General features: G+C 42.3%; 1 protein-coding gene across 2 annotated transcripts; it reads right to left on the reverse strand.

Annotated features, from left to right (window-relative positions):
• Positions 1-123: 123 nt before the first annotated feature.
• mapk14b (mitogen-activated protein kinase 14b) lies at positions 124-22,474 on the reverse strand. Of its 2 annotated transcripts, none has more exons than XM_085775908.1 (12): positions 21,934-22,474; positions 14,934-15,063; positions 11,470-11,528; positions 10,305-10,416; positions 9,245-9,274; positions 9,035-9,082; positions 8,815-8,929; positions 8,077-8,148; positions 6,375-6,454; positions 4,172-4,250; positions 2,888-3,061; positions 124-2,295 (listed from the first exon to the last, which is right to left on the reverse strand). In XM_085775908.1, the coding sequence occupies exons 1-12, from the start codon at positions 22,050-22,052 to the stop codon at positions 2,228-2,230; spliced, it is 1,086 nt and encodes a 361-aa protein (XP_085632034.1). In that variant the 5' UTR covers positions 22,053-22,474; the 3' UTR covers positions 124-2,227. The 2 variants fall into 2 exon arrangements, with proteins under 2 accessions (XP_085632034.1, XP_085632032.1); XM_085775906.1 differs by lacking the exon at positions 6,375-6,454 and adding an exon at positions 4,886-4,965 and having other exon boundaries at positions 21,934-22,451.
• Positions 22,475-24,222: the final 1,748 nt, after the last annotated feature.

The raw sequence follows: 24,222 nt of genomic DNA on the forward strand, positions 1-24,222 counted from the left end.
CAGTCTATGGTTTTGGTCATCCTTTGTTGGGAGTGATGTTTTCCTCCACTTGTGCTCTGCTGCCACCCAGTGTTGAGATGCATCATGCAGCTAAAACTAAACACAACGACAGACCAGACACTGTTACAGGTTTGAAAAATAGTAGTCTTTATTTTCTAATGGTGGTATTTACAGGTGGCGTGGCCTGCTGTCTTGGTACATGTGATAAAGAACATCGTAAAAAGATATGAACACATCTCAGGCAAAGAAAGCATAACCAATAACCAAATTAACTGGCAACACTGGGGTATGAACAAGATAAATATCCTAACTATATCCTATCGATGCAGTTGTTTTTTAAAATGACTGAGTGTGAGGCTTCAGCATTGCCCTTCAGCATCCAGTGAGTAAACGTACACTCTTTTCCACAAACGTGCCCTACAAAATTATTCAAATGAATGACAAAATATGGTTTCTAGCATTGCTCATAAAAACAATCAATATTACAGAATACCATCAAATCTTGATTTAACACACAAGAATAAAATAATACATTAGAAAAAAGGACTACATTAAAACAAAAGTTATACGAAAAGCAGTTGCAAATGAAATTGTGAAGACACTGATATTGTTTGGTTGAATTTGACCAGGGCAACTGTGGATATAGCTTGTATGTCACATCTGAGTGCTGTTTGATTTCATTTTCAATAATAATTTAACAGTGGTTGTACTGTTGTAACTTGTAATACTTAATTTCCTGTGATTTTTTAATATGAAAAATTTGAAAGGTACAGTACCTCAGGGAATACAACAAGAAGATAAATACATTTTCAGCAACTCACAACTTCTGAGAAACAACTGCAAGATGTGCAAGAAGTCTGTCAGCCGGATTATAACTGATAGGGTCGTCCATTAACGAGTAAATGACATTGTTGGCTCTGATACACACAAGCTGTAACTGCAGTCACCATGGCTCTCAATGCATGAGATTATTGATGTTATTGATATATTTGGTTTGTGGTACAGTAAGCTCTCCATAAATAATAAAAAGAACCTTAAATTCTGACAAATAATATTCTCTTTTACATCGATATACAAACAACATAACAAAAAGATCATAAATACAGGGCAAACTGCTGCCCCCCCAAACATTCAATAAACATTAATAGTACTGTGTTTTATAAATGCAATATGATTAAATTACATTGTCAGTTGATGTTGTGATGGAAAACATCAAAATTCGATAAACTACTACTAAGCCTGATCCGGCTTCATCATGCTGCAGTGGTCCTGTCGGTGACTATTTACTAAAACATTCTTCAGAAACGACAACGACACAGAAGTGCTAAATGGAGGAAAAGGAGTGGAAATTAAATAAAATGTTTAACCTGTGACACACGAGCCATACTCTCCAAACTCTTATTTTTCTTAAAATATGGGGCAATATAAGCTTTTAAATTCAACAATAAGAAATATTAAGCCATGAATTTTCCTTTGTAGCCTATTCTATACAAGTGTAATAAATTACATACTGTATCTTTTCCATATCTTTGCCATTTCAGGCTAAACTCTAGTAATAAAATTCATACTGTCAAAAGGGGTCAGCTGAGGCGTGACTATTACACACACATATGGTAACTGTTTTTTTTTTCCTTCTAATTTATTTCTGTACAAATACTGCTCGCTGTCATATTTACATGTTTCTATGCACTGATAGATAATAACATTTAATCTAACATGTGGAGAAAAGATGAACTTTTAGACACATCATTTCCCTACAGTATTAATAACTGCTAAGAAGTACAGCCTCATAATAATAATAATAATAAAAAACATATCAGCAGTTCAATTTTTCCAATTTGCTTTAAGATACTGACATGTAACTTCTAGTTTTGTGACTCAAAGAGGGGGCCATAATATAAACTTATTATACAAATGTCTGGGGCAAAAACTCACAGAAAATATATGAAGAATTAAAGTCGGCCTCAGCATGTTGGGATGCAAGGTAAAAATAAAATAAAAATAAAAAACAGCAAAGTGGGCGGGAGGCAGATCAGAGTTTTTGTAGGATGTAGAGTTTCTCTCTGATTTTGCATCGTCGCCCCAGAGATGAATGACGGCAGGCACTTGAATGTCATGGTTGTGCATGTGTGTGAGGACAGTGGTGGTGGATAGTCACATGAGACTGATAGTCCTTAAAGAGTGTCTATTGGAAAACAAAAGACGGAGGAAAAAAGGCGCCTCCTAATCAGGACTCCATGTCGTCTCCGTCAAACGATGGCGGCACAAAGCTGATTACCTCCTCGTAGGTTAATTCTGAGGAAAAAATAAATAAAGCAGGGTTTGTACAGATACCATAGACTGTAAAAAGAATGGACGTAGCGTCCGTGACGTCACCCATTGGTTTTGGGGAGTCGTTTTTGTGACTCAAATATGGCGGCCTGAACAGCGCCATGTTGGATTGGCCGGCCGAGTTCCCGCCCACTGGCCTCGAAGCAGCTGTCCACGGAGCTGCTCGGACCTGTCACTCAACGTTTCCGCGCCCTAATTGGCCAGAATTTTAACCTAATAACAGTAAAACGGTAGAGTTAAAAAAAAATTCACCCCCCTCAGAGTGTGTGCGGGGGTAGAAACTATCGATTGAGACGAAAAAACGTTCTGACACCAGGCTTTTAACATGTTTACTGAGGATGTAAAGTCGGCGATTTTAACATGGGGCTCTATGGGGAATGCTCCCTTCTGACACCAGCCCCCAGAGGAATCCGAGGGGATTGCAGTTTTTTGAACGCGGAAGTGAGCTTCACTTCTCAGACCGACAACTGCCCCCTTGACAGATACTAGTTTCTGATATACTGTATATTGAGTATTGTATTCTTCAATTTACTCAATTTCAACCTCAAAAACTTACTCTTCCACTCCTCAATTTCCAGCTCGCGGCTTTCGAAGCTCTGGTCGTAAGGCTCCGCTTCAGGCTCGTCGTCTGGATCGTGGTACTGGGCAAAGTACGCATGAGCGAGAGCCTCGGTCGCTGTGATCCGCTTGTCTGTGTCCAACACCAGCATTTTCTCCAGCAGGTCCACAGCTTCAACACAGCAACAAAGAGAGGGACAATGGTGAGAAAATACTAAATACAAGACAGAACACAAAAGTAAGAGCAAATACACTCGTCTCTTTATATAATATGGTATCCTAAAGGATTCAATTTTTTTATTAATATGTATGCTGGAAAACAATCAAAGAATCCACATATAAAACAAAACAGTGGGCTCGCAGCTGGAATTTTTGGGGGAACTATTTTACCCCTGAACTAAAGTCAGTTCCTGGTTCCCGTGGTCGAAACGCACATACGGTAGTTCCTTGAAAGGTTCCTGGTTCCTGGGAAAAGTTCCTCCGATGGAAACGCGGCTTATGTGTTTGGTTTGGTTAAAACAAAACCTGGTCTGTTTGCCCCGTTCGGCTCAGTTGGGATGGTGTCGTGAAAACTGTCGATCAAACAGCCAGACCCATTTTGTCTAAAAACATGATCTCAGTCCACTTTGAACAAACTTTTTTATTACTATTGTTTTAACAAGATTTGAAAAGCTTGTGATTGGTGATTGTGAAATGACTATATAACTGACCTGTATAAATTATATGTTCATTTATAATAGGTATGCCAACACTATGCAATTCATAGGTGCACAGATTTTTAGAAGTGTTGTTTTCTAACATTAAGGACCGATATACTTCCTATAATATTATTTATGTATAAGACACTTCTCTCTCATCCCGTCTCTACCTGTTTCTCAGTGTTTGTAGTGTTATGAGGCAGCAAATTCACAACCTGTTATGAATAGTGACGCTACCAAACACATAAATAAACTCTAAAAGCTTTGAATTATTGCAAAACTTGTTGCCAGTCATCTGGATTTGATGATGATGCCGCACGATGAGCAGCAAAACTGTCATACCATTAAGTTACCTGTCAGTTTGAAAACATTTTTTTTCCTCTATTGTGGACCAAATAAATAAATCAAGCTGCAGATGTGAGAACACCTTAAAGTTAAAGTATTAAAACACGTAACTTCTGAAATAAAACCATGATTTATCATATTTAACCCTCACAATCTTCTTCCTGTATCGTTATGACACCACTAGAGGGCCTCAGTGAGCCGGGGGCAGTGTGAGTAGGTGAGAGGGGAACTTGACTTACCAAGAGGGTTCGCACCAATGAACACATCAGCAAAGTTCCTCTTGGGCATGTGGGGAAGTGAGTTAATGTAGTTCCTCGCCTGCGACAAACAAATAAATAAACAATAAACAACACTGTGAATAAGCTCTTTAAAAAAAAAAAAGGCAGCAGGTAGTTCAAGGCCTTTGAAACGCTACATCTGACAACCTGATGACTGATCACACACACTTCTTCATTTACTAAAATTTAGCAGAAGCACAAAAAAAAACACACTGAACATCTTTGCATGCTTCCAAGCATTTTTAAAACACCCAAATCAAGTGCATTAACAAATATCGTGTGTGTGTCCTCATTTCCAAAATCAAGATGTGTCACCGATGCAACAGACAGCTCATCATCATCATCATCAGAATACACTGGCTGCACTGGCAAAGCACTTTTGGGAAGCCTCGCTGTGACAAGCACGGTCGGTGAGTCAGAGAGGAAACACAGAAGAAGTGGAGTGAGAGCAGACTCAGAGGCTGATTTGCAGGAAGAGGACCTGATGATGGGAAACGTTTCAATACATCATATCTAACGCTGTCTTTGTAAATATACTGTAGGATGATGGACGGTTGCCATGACTCCAGTTGGGATGTTGGCAGGTGGGGAGAGGGGGGAGGAGGAGGAGGAGGAGGAGGAGGGGGAGCCGGGGGCACGTGGGGGGAAGGCAGAAGGGAAGGGCACGTGTCTCACCTCATGGCTGGGCATCCTGCTTATGAGGGAGGCTGGGGGTGTCCCCGTCAGGCGCATTATCTGCTGCAGCTGGTTTATATCTACAGCTTCTGAGTCAAGGGGCATCATAACACGGTGGTCAGCATGTCAAAAAGCATTGGGTAGTTAGGGTGGATTGTGTATAAGAGGGATAAGGGGGGAGGGGGGGTAAAAGAAGGAGGAGAGAGGGAAGGGGCACACATGGGGTGAGGATGGAAGAGGGAGGAAGACAGTTTCTGAGCTTCGTTATACAGCAACCCTTGACTAATTTAAAGGGATACAGCAACATTTTTTTTTTCGTGTCTTGCCTCACTCCCCAGTCCATGACCAGCAGATAGACACCATCCTTTCGACTGTGCTTGCCGTAACAAGGGAGATACAGGCAGAGCAGGCGTATCGCTAATTAGCTTAGCTGAAACGCTGGAAGTGCAAAGGTAGTGTTAGCCTGCCTCCTACCCGAGCCGAAATCAGCAGTCAGAAGCTGATTTCATTTTAGCTCTAAACTCTGTAAATATATCACTTTATCGACATTTCAAACATTTTTAGGCGAGAAAGTAGCTGTTTAGATCAGCAGTGTGTCGTTAATTTGTCTAAATACCAGCTGTTTACAATTTTGTTCGGACGAATTCGGCGCTACTCAAGCTAGCCGTTGTGACCAACGCACTTCCGGTTACTTTCACAAAATAAAACACCCGCTTCCCTTTACATACAGAAAACCATGACAATAGATTTGTTTGAAATTTACTTTGAAATAGGAAGCTAACCTTCCCTCGATGTAGCTAGCTTGAACCAAAATAAACCATCTTTGCTTGAACCCTCCGTTTTGACCGATCTTGTCCCGTTACCGGCATTTGACCGCTCAAGATGCCGTACCGGAGAGCTTTGTCAGCTCTGAGACGAAGATCGGCCCGCCGGTTTCCGTTTAGAGTTGCTGAAGAGTGTCTCTGATGACTTTAGGTGGAGGCAGGCTAACACTACCAATACACTTCCAGTGTTTGAGCTAAGCTAATTAACGGTGCGCCAGCTCTGCCTGTATCTCCCTTGTTACTGCACGCACAGTCGAAAGGATGGTGTTTATCTGCTTGTCATGGACTCGGGAGTGAGGCAAGACACGACAAAAAAAATGTTGGCGTATCCCTTTAACTGTATTATTATAATGAGAGATTCATGGACAGTTGTAAACCACAGTGCTGCACCACAGTCCTCTTACATAAAGTATTAGTAAGACTGCAAGGAAGTCACAGTACATGCCAGAGACAAGTGGGAATCAAAGCCTTGTGCTAAAGTGCAAAAATGAAGCCGTTTTAGAGAACACACACTTTCAGAGTGCAGCTTAGAGGTGGCAGCATCAGTACATCTCGTTATCTCGACAGCGCAACACGGAGGCGACACAAACACAAGGCAAAAGGAGGGGCAGAGCGGTAAAAAAAATAAAAATAAAACCGGGGTGGGATGGTTTCTTGACACTCACTGACTCCGAAGAGATTTTCATCAAGAGTTCAGGCCCTGGGGTCCCGACGAGCATCATTATAAGCTTCAACTGATCAATGTCTACCACACTCACATGAAGGAAAACACAGGAGGGATGGAGGGAGGTGGATAAAAGGAGAGAGATGGGTGAGAGGTCACAACAGTCACAGCTGTCATCTGTGGCCGGGTGAAACCTTTTTAATTCAGTCATTAAAAAAAAAAAAAAGTTAACCAAGGTAACTGACAAATCAAATGCATAATTGATTATCATTCAGAATTTTGAAGAAATCTTGAATTTCCATGTTCATCAGCAGAATATCATATATTATTCAGGGTTATATTGTGTTGTTAGAAAAAACCAAGCAGCATGGGGCAGGCAATATTAAAAATAAATGTCAAAAGGCAACAAACGGTGCAACTAACTATTACTTTCATGACTGATTATTATTGATTTCAGCATTAGGATTATCTAATAACTATAAAAAGGCAGCAGGTTTTTATGCAACATTAGAGAAACTGAAACCTGGGAAATAAATATTAAATATTTTTTCTTGCCAAACACCTGAATCTATTTCCAGATCAAAGTTATTGCCAATTGATTTTCTGCCAATAGGCTCATTAATTTGCCTTTGGCCATACTAAAGTCTGCTTCTAAAGTGTCAGTAGGTGTGTTGTTGTTCATCCTGTCTGTCTGTGAATGAACTCCTGCACACTGCACCTGTAATTGAATGGTGTGGGAGTTTTTTTTTTTTTTCTAAGACACTAGAGCTCATTTTGAATTCTTCTTCTTTTTCTTGTCTCAGATTTCCTCCCACACACCTGTGGCCTCAGTCGGTTTGCACGGAGCCAAAGCTCACCTTTCATTGAGACAGGTGAAAACCAACCGGATCAGAGAGGCTGTCATGCATCTAAGCTCTGCAGGTGGGTAGCTCCACCACCACCTCTTTTTTGGAAATTTAAATGTGGTGAGAGGAGGGCACATATTTAAATAGATGCACTCTGACACACACACACACACACACACAGAGCATGCAGGGATCACAAACAAATTATGTAACAGCCACCTCATGCTTTTTAACTTGACCATGGCCCATGGCCCATAGCGGAGTGTTCACTAACTTCTGTCATTTTGATTGTGTGTGTGTGTGGTTGTGTGACTTTGTGTGTGTGTGTATGTGTGCCCTAATTACACAGTGTCTTCCTGTGATTTTCTGTTGAACATATGAATGCTCTGCTGCTGTGCATGGGAAGCTATGTGGGAGGGAAACAGGAAGGTGCACGGCATCGTGGAGAAACAGTGGAGACAACAGCGGGCAGCGGTGAATCATAACCCACACAGGGCTCCAGCTTCTATCACACACACACCAACGCACATTCACATGCACACACACACTTCCTTGACTATTTTGGCATGCAGCTCGCAAAATTCAATACTCAGCACAGCTTTTGAATCAGCTTGAAGTCAGAAAAATTGTGTTTGAAACCCTGCGGTGTTCAAAACAAAGCCACACTCTGTGTCAGGGCCGACAGCAGGGCAGCACACAGTGATTCTTTTTATGCAGCTTCTGTGAATCTAGTCCAATGTGGATATATAAAAAAAAAAGAGAGAGCAGACTGCATCCATCTATTATCACAATACCTACAAGTTGAGTCCAGAAAGCCATTTTATTTTTGCATGGCAGTGACACAAGGTGGAAGGATACGGTCTGTACCAGGGAAGAGCGTCCGTCCAGTGAGTAGTTCAGCCATGATGCAGCCCACCGACCAGATATCCACTGGTAGAAGAAAAAAAGACATGTAGCATGATCAATCAATCTCTTTTAGCACAGGATTTATCAATTTAACTACATAATCTGGTTGATAAAGCTGCACAGGGGACACATGGATTTCAGTTTCAACACAAGACTTTTTGATACTTCAGTGATTCAGCATGCATTTCTTTGCAGAATCTGTTTAACATTTGCTGGTGAAACCACTAATGGATAAAGCAGAACTTTGTTTTTATTCTTAAATCCTGGCAAGAGAAATGAAAGGAAAAAAAGCTACATCTGCTGAGTGTTGTGTGATATTCTTAAAAATGATGGGATGAAGTCCTGTGCCAAAGCAAAATGCAACATCCATCCAGTGGGGAAAATGTCTTGGTTTGGACACTCTGGCCAGTTCTGCATCTGACGTCATGATGAATGAGGCAGAAAATTGAAAAGCTGCCCTAGTTCCTCTCAAATCACACTCATCATTTCTTACTGACGCCAGAAAAGAAAAAGCCAAACATATCTGTTAAATTCATGATTTTTATGCTCTACTGCAAACAACAAAATAACCTTCAAGTGTTATTTCTTTCCTCCATTATAGCCCAAGTGCCTTTGTCAAATCAAACCCTAAACACTCAAATGATAGGAAGTTATTTCTGCACAGTTTCATTCTGAATGTCTTGTGTGTACCTGTCATGTTGTAGTGCATCCAGTTGAGCATGATCTCTGGGGCTCGGTACCATCGGGTGGCCACGTATCCCGTCATCTCATCGTCCGTGTGCCGCGCCAAACCGAAGTCCAGGATCTGCAGAAAATGTTTGTGTAAATGTTTGTGCACCCTGATGAACACCTGCCACTCAATGATCAGCTAAATTATGGATGGTGAACATTAAAAAAAAACTGCTCTGACCTTGAGCTCACAGTCTTCATTCACAGCCAGATTACTGGGCTTCAGGTCCTGAGGAGAAGGAAGGAGGGAAAGACAGAATTCAGATATTGACTTATTGGTTGCACATCACTTTCTCCTAATCATCTTACAGGGGATCCACTTTCAAGATGTTTAAGCGCTGTAACACATTATTCTCTGGAAAGATGAAAAATAACTGTAGTCATCACTTACTCTGTGGATGATGTCTGCAGAATGGATGTACTGTTGGAGAGAAGAAGAAAACAATTATGACTTGCAATTTAGTAGTTCAACTAGTAGTTCAAATAGTTCAACATTTTGGCAAATTGGCCCATTGCCATAATCCCTAATAGTCATAGCAGTAGGTTTGTTACCTTTATTTGTCGGTGCAAGCTATTTTCAGAACGGCGGAGCAGAGCCGCGAGCTGCTCAGAGCTACACTACGGAGGCTAATGGGATTTCTTGGTTTCCCTCATCAAACTCATCAAATACACAATCCAACAACTCCAAAACACTCTCATGTTATGACCTGCACATTCACCACGCTATGAGATAATAACAGAACGTTACCAGACAGAGTTGTTTTAGAGGTAAATTCATGCAAAACTGCTGATGCGCGTTCCCGTCGGGAACAGTTTTTCCATCAAGCAGTCTCTGCATTTACCTCTAAAACAACTCCGTCTCGTAACGTTCTGTTATTATCTCATAGCGTGGTGAATGTGCAGGTCACAACTTGTCCACGAGAGCGTTTTGGAGTTGTTGGATTGTGTATTTGATGAGTTTGATGAGGGAAACCAAGAAATCCCATGAGCCTCCGTAGCGTAGCTCTGAGCAGTTCGCGGGCTCTGCTCCGCCGTTCTAAAAATAGCTTGCACCGACAATTAAAGGTCCCCTTAAAATGTGACTACATGTGTGCATGTCGTGCAGGAAGACAGACACAGGACTTAACACAACTTTAAAATCAGCCACACTAACTTCAGTCTCAAATATTTGAACAGTGGTCCTTCTTACTTCAGGGTTTTTATATCTAGGTCATAGTATAACAGAAAACCTTCAACAAAAGGTCGATTCTGATTCAATGGGCCATTAGTTAGAAAAACAGAAAAGGTTTCCAACTTGAATTTCCAACTAAAGCGAGGTAAGTGTCTTAAGTTCAGAGAGTTTCAGAGTCGGTCCAGGAACAACAGCCTGAGGACGTGAGGAAGCAGCAGAGGGGCGAGAGCAGAGCGGAGCTGAACAAACAGAGTCACGCTGCCGAGGCGACCTCACTCACCTTCAAACCTCTGAGGATCTGGTAGATGAGGAACTGGACGTGGTCGTCGGTCAGCTTCTGACACTTGACGATGTTGTTGAGGTCTGCTCCCATTAGGTGAGTCACCAAGTACCTGCAAATCAAACAGCCAATCAGACAGTTACAGCCTCCTCCATCTTTCTTCACTGTCCCTCTTCCCTCTTACTGACTGTTGGTGCTTGCAGTGTTGTGATCTGTAAAGTAAATGTGCCTGTTTTAAAAGAAAAGTAAGTGGCTCATGCATAATTAACTCTTGTTGTAAGAGAGGAAAAAGGAATTGTTTCACTCTTTTCTTTATGAGATTGGACGGCTGGCTGCAGCATGAGTGTTTATGTGAAGTGTGTGTGTGTGTGTGTGTCTGCGTGTGTGTGCACATGGTATATCTGCACCATCTGACCCCATTCCACAACCAGAGATTGTGTCTTGAGTCTGTGCATGTCTCTGCCTCTGTTGCATTTCACTGTTCAGATCCACCTCAGCATGTTTCACCTGAAGGAGAACTGTCAGTTTTTATTGTGTAGCATCAGTGTGTATCTGGTGTGTGTGTGTGTGTGTGTGTGTGTGTGTTTCTGTGTGTGTGTGTGTGTGTGTGTGTGTGTGTGTGTGTGTGTGTGTGTGTGTGTGTGTGTGTGTGTGTGTGTGTGTGTGTGTGTGTGTGTGTGTGTGTGTGTGTGTGTCCGTCTCACATTTCCACAAATGTGCAACATGATGTTGATGACGCCACACCACGTAGGGAAACCAAGGACACTGATTGAGTATTCTGTACACACAGATACACACACACATAAAACACAGACACACATACACACTACCCCCAGAGACTGCCAGATGGCTGTTACCATGGCGACTAGCTGTAATGTGCACAGTGCACATGTTCCCCCTCCATTCACCTTGGTACAACGTGCCACATGCCGGACTCGCATGAAGTTTATGAGCTGTAGGATTATAGTGTGTGTGTGTGTGTGTGTGCGTCTGTGTGTGTGTAACTCTAGTTTATCCTGCAGTCGTCTGCTGATGTGAAGGGTTTCATTGTGTTCGGACGAGGGAAGCTAAAGCTACAGGAGCTCAGATGGGGAGTGAGGCAGAGACATAAAAACATCAAGGAGCCAGAGACAAAGAGTGAATGGAGAGAGAGAAGGAGACTTACACATCATTGAACTCCTCTAAAGTCGTCGCTGGTGTGAAAACATCTAATAGGCCGATCACCTGGAGGGAAAAACAAAACAGAAAGAGAGAGTAGGAAGTCAGAAAACATTCACAAAAACGACTTTAAGTCACAGTTGCCACCTTGTCATCTCTGAACAAGCAGCTCGATACCTTGAAGCCTCTTAAAAGTAAAAACACGAACCATTTCCTCTCTGATACCACAATCACCACCACAGTTGTTGTTTGTTGATAAAGACGACAAAGTGACTGAGTGACGGCCCGCGGGTGTGCGACATTTCCACAGAATCAAAGCACTCGATGTTCTTTTGTTCTGCCGTATCTCCAGTTTCATTTGTTTTATTCAAACAAAAAAAAAAAACCAACAGGGAATTCCTGCTTCTGTAACACGACTCAAGTTTCAAGGGCTTCTCACTTCAGCATCAAATTACAGAGACAACAACAGGTTTTCCTCTTCATCAAAATGGATGAATCACATAAATTTGGCAAATAACAACCACAACAGATATAACGAAGCCTGTGCATCAACGTGACACTACAGACAGCAGCGAGTGTGAGCACAGGGAAATGTGAATTTGAGAGGGATGTGCTGCCACATGCTTGTTCCCATAATGGCTGTTTGCTTCTGGTTCATTTATATTGTGAATATGTTGCTCTGGCTCTTTACAGAGGCTTAACAGATTCATGATCATTCAGCTGCTGCTTATTCCACTTGCAAAACATGTGGCTTTGTGCCTGCACGACAGGAAAACCATACACAACCTGTGAAACCAAGCAAATCGCGAATAATGTGTGAAAATAAAATAAAATAAATAGGATAAGCTGCTGCTGGTGCTGCATACAAAGAATAATTGGATGATTAATGTACATTAAAGGGTTCGTTTTATGCAAAGTCTCAGTTTGAACCAAATGAAGGAAAGAGGAAGGACAAAGAGGAAACAGATTAGAGGGGTAATCATGTGGCATTTGTGTGTGTTTATCTTCAGGAACTGCGTATGCATGCGCATATAGACGCAGACACACTGGCAGAGAGTAGCCCCGAGCCCCCCCATCCCAACCCCCACCCCCCTGGAGAGAGAGAGAGGGAGAGAGAGGCTGAGGAGGATAGGTATTGTAAAAACACAGGAGCAAGCCCGCCCACACAGGGCACAAACTCAAAGCCGATTGGTCGACCGCCGCCACAACAAACAGCTGATTGGTCGGCTCGGGCTTTCCAAAAAATCCAGACCCAGGGAGTCTCCTGGCAACAGTGAGAGCAAAACACAGAATCCCTCTCAATATATAAAAAAAAAAGCATAGGTGGGGATTAAAACAATTTGAAGCTTAAAGAACAAAAAAAAAGCAGCTTTACGCAATTTGTCCTGTTATGATGAAACACAAGCTGACAACAACAGGCTCATTAATAATCACTAACAGGACGACTGCACAGCTACAACACCATATATACTGTATATATATATAGGCCTATGCAGTTATCATTATTTATTATCTGTGACACGAGCTGCTGCTGCACTGTGCACAATAACTCAGGCGCTGATTCTACAAAATACTGAAATCCTACCTGTCAGGTAGCAGAACACCGCACAGCACTAAACCCCACAGTCCCAGACAAGAGGGTTCAATCTGTTCTAGTAGTGCAATAAATATTCATAATAAATGTTTATATAAGGATAAACTGGTTGTACAAGACGTTTTGGCTTGAGTGATGGAACCAGTATGTTGTTCCCACTATGGTTTGGCAGCATCATGTGATGTTCTTTACATAAACTGCTTCCTTTTAGCATTTTGTCTAAACACATGAATGCAAACAGAAACTGTGCATTTGATTTGCTTTTTCTTTTTCTTTTGTGGGTCACATTTAAATAACTCAGAGCAGTCGCTTTAAATCACATATTTCATATTTTCTAAAAGTTAACGTCTGCGTTGCTCAGCCTGTCAGTCCAATTTTCGTTAATAACTTCTACATCTCAGTCATTTATTAAAAGCTGATGAGACGCCAGTACACGATGTCGGCGTCTCGGGGTCTCACTCTCTGCATGAATTCCACAGTGTGTGTGTAATGAGCTCTTCGGGGCAATTAGGCGGTAAAATAATGTTCGTTTTAAATCAAATTAACTTCCTAGAGACGGGTTTTTCATTTCACTGCTGTTCTCTGGGTCTGTAACTGCTGCTGCTACTACTGCTGCTGGTGGTGTGTTTCTTTTTTCTCCCTCCTTTGAGACGCTCCATAATTCTTCAAGCTGCAGTTTCTTTCTTCGCTCTGTGAGTGCATCCTCTAAAACCGCTTCACTTCACTTCCCTGTGCCTTGCAGGCTGACGATACCAGAGAAAGCAGCAGTCACTCATCGCTAAGCTCCCGTAACGAGCCATTTCTGCCCATTACGTTAGCTAATATAGAGTTACTGAGGACATTTTATAATACAAATACACACACACACACACACACACACAGACACACACACCCCTCTCCTTAAAAAAGAAAGTTATAGCCTCACTTGCACTTCAGATTGAGGAAGCATGAAACTCTTATTACATAACACATAATGATCCTCTCTGTTTGGTTGTGATGGTCGCTGGATGCAGCAAGAACTGAGACTGTGTCTGGGTTTAATGTGTGTGCGTGTGTGTGTGTGTGTGTGTGGGCAGAGCTCGTCACACAGGACATCACACCGACCACAACCCCGCCCCCCCTCCCCGTGCTGCTGACTGGAGGCCCCTGTGATCATGTGCGTGTTTACGACGCTGCACATGAAACATGGAACAACTTTAAGCTTCTTAACAGTTGTGTTGTGTTTTTTTTTTTTTTTTTTTTAAAGAATCCACCTGTAGGGTTCAGCTCAGCTCCTGTTGTTGTGGTGTGGGCAGGAGGGACAGTGAGGTGTTGGGTTGCACACACACAAACACACAAACACACACACAGAGACACAGAAACCACAGCCGACTGTTCTAGGCCTTGGATGTTTACAGGCTGGATGTCTCTTTAGTGATGCATGTATACAATGCATTACAGTGTCTTCTAAAGGGGTTCTGTTCACCTTCTTTTACAAAAGGAGTCTTTGTGAGCCGGAAAACTGGACTTTTTCTAGTAACTCAATGTTCAATTTTTCACATTCATTCAGAAAAATCTGCAGAAAATTTGACATCAACAACAGGCGCGTCGGCTGATTTCTGTCTCTACTTTTAGTTCCATGTCGACTTTTATGTCACATGCATGTTCACACACACACACATACATAAAGGCACATTCCTGAGAGCAGAGGTAAATAAGCTCCGGTCGCCATAAGCTGCAGGTCAGAAAGACATAATGATATAGTAGGAAAAAGTATAAGCAGTGAATGCTTTTGCAGTCTTTTAACTGGAGGACAATGCACACACTGTACAACCGCAGTGAGACTTTAAGGCTGGAGGGTTGGGGGGGGGTTGTTGGGCTGACTGCAGGTGACTTACATTCTCGTGCTTCATGTGTTTGAGCAGCCGCAGCTCTCTGTACGTTCTCTTTGCGTGGATGATGGACTGGAAGGGTCTGGACAGCTTCTTCACAGCCACCTTCAGGTCTGTCTTCACATCATACGATGAGCTGGAAACAAAAAAAAAACAAGTGGTGTAAAGCAATTGAGGAGAAAAAAGCAAACTCATTACATCAGGCTAATAACAATTGTCATATAACAACGTGAAACATTTCCCTCGATCTCACTGATAATGAAATACTTCACTAGACTGCGTAGGAAGAAAATAACCCAGTAAACAAAGCACAAGTAATTGCATAACACTGAGCTCTTGGCTTCACTTCTTATTTGAGTGTGCAGTTTAAAGCTGTTTGGGGAACATGGATGAATGTGTTGTTAAAAACCAACAGCATTATGTTCAAGTCCTGAAAATCTACTATCATTATTATGATTATTATTATTATTATCACAGCTCAATTTGAGAATTCATTATTGCGTCTATAAGTCTGTTAATAGAAGCAATCCATCAAAGTCATTCTGTCCCGTCTCGTTGTTCCAGTTATAAAAAGGCACTCAGGTATTACGACATATTTGAAAGAGGAACAAACAAACCTTTAACAAAAAACATCAGGCAATTATCTGCGTGACCCAAATTGCCCCCCGGTGACTGAACAAACCCGACTGAATCAAGACCAGCAGGTGCAAGAACCTGTGGTTCTGCTGGAGCCGGTTGTGTTTGTTTTGGTCTTTGTTCATTTATTCATGTTCGTTTCATTACGACGGAGCAGAACATCCCGCTAAGAGCAGAGTGCAAAGGGAAAAAGAGTACGTCTACAGAACATGGACAAAGAAAACACGGAGTGACATGTGCTCCGGTTGTTTTGTGGCACAAGTGGCCTCCCTCAAGTGTTACTGAAAAACTGCAGAGTGAGGTCGATGGACTTGAAGGTGGACGGGATTTTTACCGGGACGTCAAGACACAGAGACAGACACAAAGACGCTGTGAGGGCAAACAAGAGAGAGAGACAAAGAGAGAGGCAGATGGGCCGGCCTTGCCTCCCCAAGAAGCATGACATTGCTGCATTTCCTGTACTGTGAGGGAACACAACCCACTTACAATAAACCACATTCCTTCCAGGTCAATCACTTGAGCTGAATCGCAGAATGCGTGATTGCAAAATCAGTCTGACAAAAAGAAAAACCTATGCTCCTGGTTTTGTGGTCCCAACTGTAAAAAACTTTAATCTGTGGGGTTTACTTTGTTTTTCATGGAACTGCTTTTGCAATCTTTGAAACACACAACACACATCCTTAAATCCAGAGGAGGAGCTGCAGGGAGTGGTGTTATAAAAAAAAAACACCACACTACCTGTCTGAACTACTGACCCAGACTGAGCTGAAGTCAAAGCTACATGTTATTGTGTGTGTGTGTGTGTGTGTGGGGGGGGGGGGGGGTGAGAATGATTTCCTCTGTGCATAATGTTTCACAAGCTGATTGAGATCTGAACTGATGACCTTTTCAACGCAGATGACTGCAGAGCGTCGAGGTTTCTGTGTGTGTGTGTGTGTGTGATCATAATTATAAGTCAGTGACCAGGTTATGATCCTGAATGCCACACGGCCATAGAAAGAACATTAAGATAAGCCGTGTGTGTGTTTTTTTTCCAGTAAGTCAGAGAGATAATCTCCCACACCCAGTGTACTCTGTGTTCTTGGCTTGCAGAACAACTTTTTCATACGTGTCACTTGGGAAGGAGAAGTCAGCTGCTCGGTAAACAAAGAAGAAGAGTGTACCAAAAAGGTAAATGAAAAAACAAAAGACACATGCATTGCACGCACACGCACCGTCTTTTGAAAAAAGGAAAAAAAAAACTGCTGCTAATCTGCAGGACAAACAAGACGGCTCTAAGCATACACCGCACAATTAGTGTGTAATAAATGGACGTGCAATAACAAATGGCCATAAACAGGGGAGCTGTAAAAAGCAGCAACGTTTTGAGGTCAGCATTATGGGAAAGCACTGAGCAGAGCATCAATTCACTTTAATTCAGACATATGGTTCACATGAAATTCAAGGGAGGGAAGGAGGGAGGGAAGGAGGGAGGGAGGGGGCGAAAAGGCGATTGCATGAATTTATCATTAATCACCCACAATAGAGGAAATAAACTGTTACAGCAGAGTGAGAACTGTGATGTTCGTCTTGTGCGGATTAAAAGTGGCGCACGACACGGATGGTGTTTTTCCTCTACAAATCACATCACACACTGTACATGTACATGAAACTACCAGAGTCTGATATACAGGTATATTCATGCTGCTGCACACACACACTAGTACTACAACACTTGTCACATCGACCTCTAACTTATATAACACATCATCCGTCAGGTGATGAGAAACCAAAACAGTGACAGTGAATTGAATTGTATCCAACTAATCATCATTATTTTTTTCATTTTTCTTAACAAAACTGCTGCTGTCTCTTCCTTTTTAAATGATCCTTTTTATTTTGCAAACAACGAGACAGGGAGAACAGCTTCTCGCTCCCATGTTAAACAAAGGTTTTTCATGAAAGTGACAATAAATTGAATTGAATTACTATTCCTGCTATTAAACTCAACTCAACGCTTGAGAAATGACTAAATCAGTTTAAGTCCAAGTCTAAGATCTTATTATCAGCATAAAATCTACAAACAGACACATTGAGGAGCAGCTCTACGACACAATGGGGAGAAAATATAACCAAAACATCTGCCTGCATGTTAAAATGATTAACGATCGAGATGAGGCAGCGATCGCTTCCACATTCCCTGTCGTCATCTCGCTTCCCTGTAGCTGAACACACACATATCATCATCATCACGATTCTCTGTCAGATCTAAATCTTCGACAGTAAAGGTTTTTTTTGTTGCTCTGCACTCAGTGGCCCGAGGCGCAGTAATATCTCGTCGTCATGCACGTCGTCGATGTCGGGAGGTGGAACAGGTTTTACTGATCTCTTTTCCGGTGTGTATATTTAGTGTAATTATGACCTTAGTGCAGGGGAGAGATAACCTGGTTAAAGTGTTTACATAGCAGAAGCAATCATCTCAGCTGTAATCAAATTATCACGTGGAATATAAACACACTAATTCTCCCATGTGCTCATCAAACAGAGCTTCTGATTAAAGTAAACTCCTCGACCATCCCCTCCTTCATCTCCCAGATGACTGGTTCCCACAACTATGTGGTGTTTTTTTTGCCAGTGACTGCTCTGAGGTCAGAAGAAGTCTTAAAACGCAGCGTCCACTTGATCTTTGACATGAAGTTGATTGACAACAAGTAACATGTGCCTCAGCTTTGGTCTGCAGTGGTTAGCCTCCACTTTAATACTCCACATGCATCTCTTTTAATGTCATGGTGCAACTGTTTATCATCAAGACATATATGAGAATATAAACAGGGATCGAAGAACCTGTTCTAAAAAGTCTGAACCATCAGATCTGCCTTCCTATGAGCTAATTGACCATTTTTCAAAATTGCATGGTTTTTTTTCTGACAGCTGTGTATTGCAAAACAAACAATGACGCCAAACTCACGCATCTACGCAGCTGGAAACTTGCAACTAGGAGGGGTCACGGTAGAAAGAGAGAAATGGTCCAAAAGAATGGCCTCATTTCTCTAAAGAAACTTGATGACAGTGCTTGTTGTAATGCAAGCACGGTAATTTCAAGGAAGGGTGGAAACACCAGCGTTATGCTGAAACATCTGTCTGTGTGCAACATGGGCTTAAATTCCAGGAATGTATCCCGTGTATTTGATGCTTTGCACCGTGTGTTATAATAACATTAGTGCCACACACAGACAGGCTTCTTTAAATGAAACAGACCGCTGTGCAAATATTCTCTGATTTCATCCATTTTAGATCACGACCGACCGACTGTTACACCACTTTCCAAATTCAAGTGGTGGAATGGAAAAGTGGTCACAGACTTCTAGACCCCGCTGCATCAGCCAGGAGTTATTTTCAAAACATGACCACACACATACGGTACTATATCTGAGCAATACGCTAAAATCAGCCAATAGGTCTTTTATGGCGTCTAAAACTAGGATCCCATGAGAACAATTGTGTGTTTTTGAACGCCACACTGGCTGGGTATTTTAAAAGCAGCTAAAAAGTTCTCCCTTTTTAAGTAGCACAGTGCCCGTGATGTCTGCATGCCAAGATATTTTCAGGCTCAGAGGCCTGATGCATAACTTCATACCGAAATGAATGGTTTTACTCTTCTGACATCAGATGCACTCAGTCATGCAGCCAGGATGAGTGTTGGAGCTCCAGCCGTGTGAAATTGCTGGTTTCGATCTTAAGTCTCCTTTGTGTGTTTGTTTGTAGACCTGACAAGTCAGTGCACATTTGTATCGGGTTGAAAACCGAGGTGCGTCAACCAGACTCGGCCACAATATTGCAGCTTCTCACCAGATTAGCCTCATTAAATCCCCTCTTAATCAGCAAAATATGTAAAGCTGCAGATGCTTCGTCAGCTGAGGAAACGCTGTGCTGCTGCTGGGTGCTGGGGGTCGTTGGAGCAAACTGAGAGCTGGTGCTAAATACACCTGCAAAATAAACACTTACTGGACATGTGATTTAAAAAAAAAAAGTAGACTCACGTGAGAAATGTAAGTTAAACACGGCACCTGTTTCTACCTCAGTGCACTGGGCTGCAGCTGCAGTGCACTGAGAAGTTTCTGTCTTCTAAATTTGCAGAAATTTCCTGTTGAAGCAGATCTGCAGCAGTTTTTTTAAATGATCTGTGTCGTTGTAAATGTCTGGAGAGTGAAGAAACAGCCGAAAGCTACTGTATAAATGTCAGACAGCAGGAAGCAGGAAAACATTATGTCCTTATAGGCAAAAGCAAGGCAGCAATACAGAAGAATTGGCTTGATATAATAATTCCCATTGTTATAAAGAAGGTGGTTGGCTTATTACAGGAAGACAGGACCATTATCTTTAGTGTTACAAGGATTACTTTGGTGGTTTGTCTCTGCTGCAGATGATATCTGTGCTATTTAGACAGAAAAGTATTATTATGGAGCCGCACTGTGATTATTTTCACTCTAAAAAAAACATTAAATGTTTATTTAAAAGCTTTATAATGCTTGGCAACAGATACCTAGGTGACATTTTCTATTCAAATTGCTTGGTTTCATCATTTTGAGGTTCATAATAATAAACATACATATGTCCTGTGAGCCTGCATCAGTTTCACATCATGTTTTTTGCTCAACTAAAAGACAAGAGGCCGTCAGCACACAGCAGAGTCTATACTATCTATACAAATCATAGGCTCTCTCTATCTCTTCTATACACTTCTCCTACTCCTCCAAAAAAATAAAAAGAGGAGGCAGCGGTGTATTTGACAGACTGATAGGGAAAATGTTTTAAACACAATGTTGTGTGTCCAGATGACACAGTGGAGTAGCTGCTGCTGCTGCTGCTGTTGCGTGGTTATATCTATACTGAAGAGAAACCTTGTGAAGGGTTTTAATGACCCCCTGCTGCTGTTTGCACCACTTTACCTACAGAGTTTTACTGTGAGCCAACCGTGGCACTCGACCCGGCTTCATGCTCCTCCTCCTCTGTGTTTCTGAGAGGTAAACTCCTCCTGACTCTGGTTTGGGACGTCGTCGTCAAATACAAAAAGGAAAGCACAAAGGAATTTCCTCAAGTGCAGAAAACAATGATGCTGATGCACTCTGCTTGGTCCTCATGTGTAGCTATTATATGATTGTTATTATGACTATATGACACAGGAACTCAACATACCGGGTACTGGTATTTCCTTTCTGCTGATTTGCCTATAATAACCAAAATGAGGTCATAGTTCAGCACCTCTACTCACTACTAATAACTGGAAAACACACACATGTACATAGAAGCAGGGGTCCAAATTAACAGTGGAGTTATAATTATGATACGATGCCATCCAATGACTACGTGATGACTAAAAGGCGTCACAGCTGAGGCCACTACCTAACCTCGGGACTGTGAGTCATGGGTGAACCACAAGGGGAGAAAGGGTGACATCATTCTAGAGTCATCATCGTCGTTGGATGAGCTCCTATAGAAAAAAAAAAGCAGCTCTCGCCATGCACGAGGGGGGCCTACTTTCTGAAAACCACGTGACCTTCTGGTACTCTGCAGGCTGCTGCACCCAACTGAAAATGCATAATGCATGCAATGTGCGGATGTGTAAAAAAAAAAAAAAAAAAAAAAAAAAAAGTGCGAGGTTGTACACGCAGGGACTGTAATTGTTGTGTCCCAGAGGTGGGGGGGAGGAAAGGGCGATTGTTTCACTTGGTGTTGTTAACCCTGCCTGCCTGTGATCATCGTGACCACAGATTGTATCTCACGGAGGAGATGAGGCTCCACTCTGGCTGATAATGCAAGCATGGACATGCAACTCATCGAAAGAAAGACACACAGATAAGACAATAAGAAATAACAGCAGCAACTCAGACTCTGCACACACAGGTATAACACCGGCGGGGACTGATAATAATACAACTTTTGCTCCTGGAGCCGCCTCCTTCACCGTTGCCGTGTTTGCTGGAAACTGGAGCGGGACACAGACAGGCTACAGACACACAGGTGCTCACAGGACAGGCGGAACCACAACAACAACAACAAAAATGTGCACAAAAACAAAAATAATCCCCGCCCGCCTGCCTGCCCTACGAAGAAATGCGAGCCCTCCCGAAGCGTGCACGGACCACGGTGCGCCCTCAATTCCTAGCAGCCGTAAGTATGAACATGTAAACAAAGACAACAACAAAAAAGCACCAGTGTTTCCCCCCCCCTCCCTCTCTTCGCCCTCTTCGCCCCGGCTGATAAGCAGCAGCTCTGCCGGGCCTCGGAGGCTGGCTGCTGGGGACCCGCTTCTGTTGTGCAACCGTGCTCTCGATACTACTCCCCGTCTCTCTCTCTGTCTATCTCTCTCTGTCTCTGCACAACTGCTTACCACACGGATCCGTAAGCGCCGGAGCCGACGGGGGACAAGTTCTGGTACCGCTCCGGGACTTCCCACACGGTCTTGTTGAGCTCCTGTCGGTAGAAAGTGGGTCTCTCCTTCTGCGACATTCCTGCGGATTTAGCAGCAGCAGCAGCAGCCCCGCAGTGACAAAACAAGGCAGCAGCGGAAACTTCTGCCCTCTCTCCTCTCCTCTTCTCCTCCTCCTCCTCCTCCCCGTCACTGTAGTGTGTATGTGTGTGTGGCACGACGTGCTGTGGTTACTACAGCTCCACACTGCAACTCTAAACCGACTCGGTCCCGGATTGCTCGAAACTTCTGCCGGACAGTCGTGCAAACTCGGCGCCGTCGTGCAGCGGAGGATAAAAGCGGTCCGCAGCTCTGCGTGCACGTCGGGGCGTTTGGAGACAACTTCCTCTGTTGAACGCGCTCGGGTCAGGGAGCTCGGCTCAGTCTGGACCAGCTTTCGCTGGATTTTTCACCCTACACTGTTCTCGATGCGCTGGGGCGGACGGACGGACGCGCGGGACAGAGAACGCGCACGCTACGCTACGGCGGCGCGCTCCCGGGCGGGCGGGCAGCAATACTCGTAATCTCGCGAGAGTTGGGCAGCTGACTGTGTGGTGCTGTGTTGGGAACAGAAACAAGGGGATGTCCCGTCTCCTAACGTGGACTCCAGTGGGAATCACCGGTGGTTACAGGCTGAACATGTGTTACCTGTTAAAAATGAACCTCAGGTATCATGACGTAATAGCAGTTAAATGTGAACTGCACCGTACAAATATATTATCTCACTTTAACTAAAAAAAAAAGGAACAAACTAACAACAACAACAACAACAAAAAACTAACAAATATGTTTCTTCTTTATGTATTGGTTTTGATAAAGCTGTTTAAAAATGGAAATATTACTCTCAAACAAATTAATAAACACTTGTATCTTTGTATCCATAAAGCCTTTACTGGACATTTACCACCATATATATCATCCAAGCTGGACTGGACCACAGGAATTTACCAAACGCGCTCAGCTGACTATCTCACACTTCAAGTCCCACGGGTTCACTCTGAACTAGGCCTTTTGTTTTTGTGCACCAACCAAATGGAAACATCTTCAAAACATACTCATGATTGACACTCTCATTACTCCTGGACATTTTAAGACATTGCTCTCAAACGACCTCACTTCAGTTTGCACCTGCTTTACTTTATAGAGCACTGAGTATTGTCTCCTAATGTTTTACTTTGTCTTAATCTTTGTTTGATGTGTATTTCTCTGCTGTTGTACATCGACATCATTGCAAATATGGGAAACCTCAATGATTTTCGAGGCTTATAATGGTTTGAATGAAGGATAATATTATGGATGTTTTTTATTCATGGAGCCAAGTTTTCAAACTCTCCTCCATTACCTGAGAATTAAAAATAATGAATAATAATAAGAAATGGGCTGATACAGTAAATGCTTTACAAGCGTTCCCCTAACCTTCAACCCCTTACCTTTTATGTGGATAAATTATTTCATGTTGAATATTGATTTTTTGTAATTTACAAAATCTTATAAGAGCTATGTCATTTAAAATGTAGTGTAATAACAAATTAACACAATTATGAACACTAACTCCTTTAATATCATTCATGTGTTTATGATCATCATATACTGTATGTTGTTCTCTGAATGTTGTGTAATGTATTATGGTGCCTACATATATGTTTATTCAGGTGAATGTAATAATGATGTTTTGTAATTGACAAAATGGTTCAATAAGACTTTGTTGCTAAAAAAAAGAAAAGAAAAAGAAAGATATCTGATTTGAAACATGTCTGAACAATGTAGTGTAACAACAAATACACAAAATTATGACCACTTCCTGTAATATTACTCATGTTTTACTGGTAAACCACAAGGAGGCCATTAGGAGAAAGACACGACTCTTTAATGTCAAAGCCATCTGTAAAACAATTAACCTGTAATTATAACTAACTGAACAAGAGTGGCAGCATCCACCCATTTATTAAGCCACACACAGTTATATGTGGATACTGTCACCTTTTGTTAACATGGAAACTACCTGTGACTCATCAAGGTGTGGCGGTTTACTGTTAGTTCATCACAACGGAAGATCCAACAGTTAATTAGTCAATTAGTAAAACTATGCTTCGTCATAAGAGAAAAAAAAAAAGAAGTCAAAAATGATTTTAATGAATGAGATTTTTGACAGGAAAAGCAGTTTCAGGGTCCTGCGACTGTGCCTGCAGGCTCATTGTTGTGGTTCATTGT

The sequence above is a fragment of the Trachurus japonicus genome, chromosome 5, assembly GCF_045865225.1.
Source record: "Trachurus japonicus isolate A0001 chromosome 5, Traja_1.0".
Classification (NCBI taxonomy): Eukaryota; Metazoa; Chordata; class Actinopteri; order Carangiformes; family Carangidae; genus Trachurus; species Trachurus japonicus.

Excerpts from the sequence above, each read along its gene's own strand:
- mapk14b (XM_085775908.1), bottom strand. The coding sequence starts at position 22,052 with ATGTCGCAGAAGGAGAGACCCACTTTCTACCGACAGGAGCTCAACAAG. Across the intron at positions 10,417-11,469 it reads TTAGAGGAGTTCAATGATGT|GTACTTGGTGACTCACCTAA; the intron begins GTAAGTCTCCTT and ends TTTGATTTGCAG. Across the intron at positions 3,062-4,171 it reads CATTGGTGCGAACCCTCTTG|CTGTGGACCTGCTGGAGAAA; the intron begins GTAAGTCAAGTT and ends GCTGTGTTGAAG.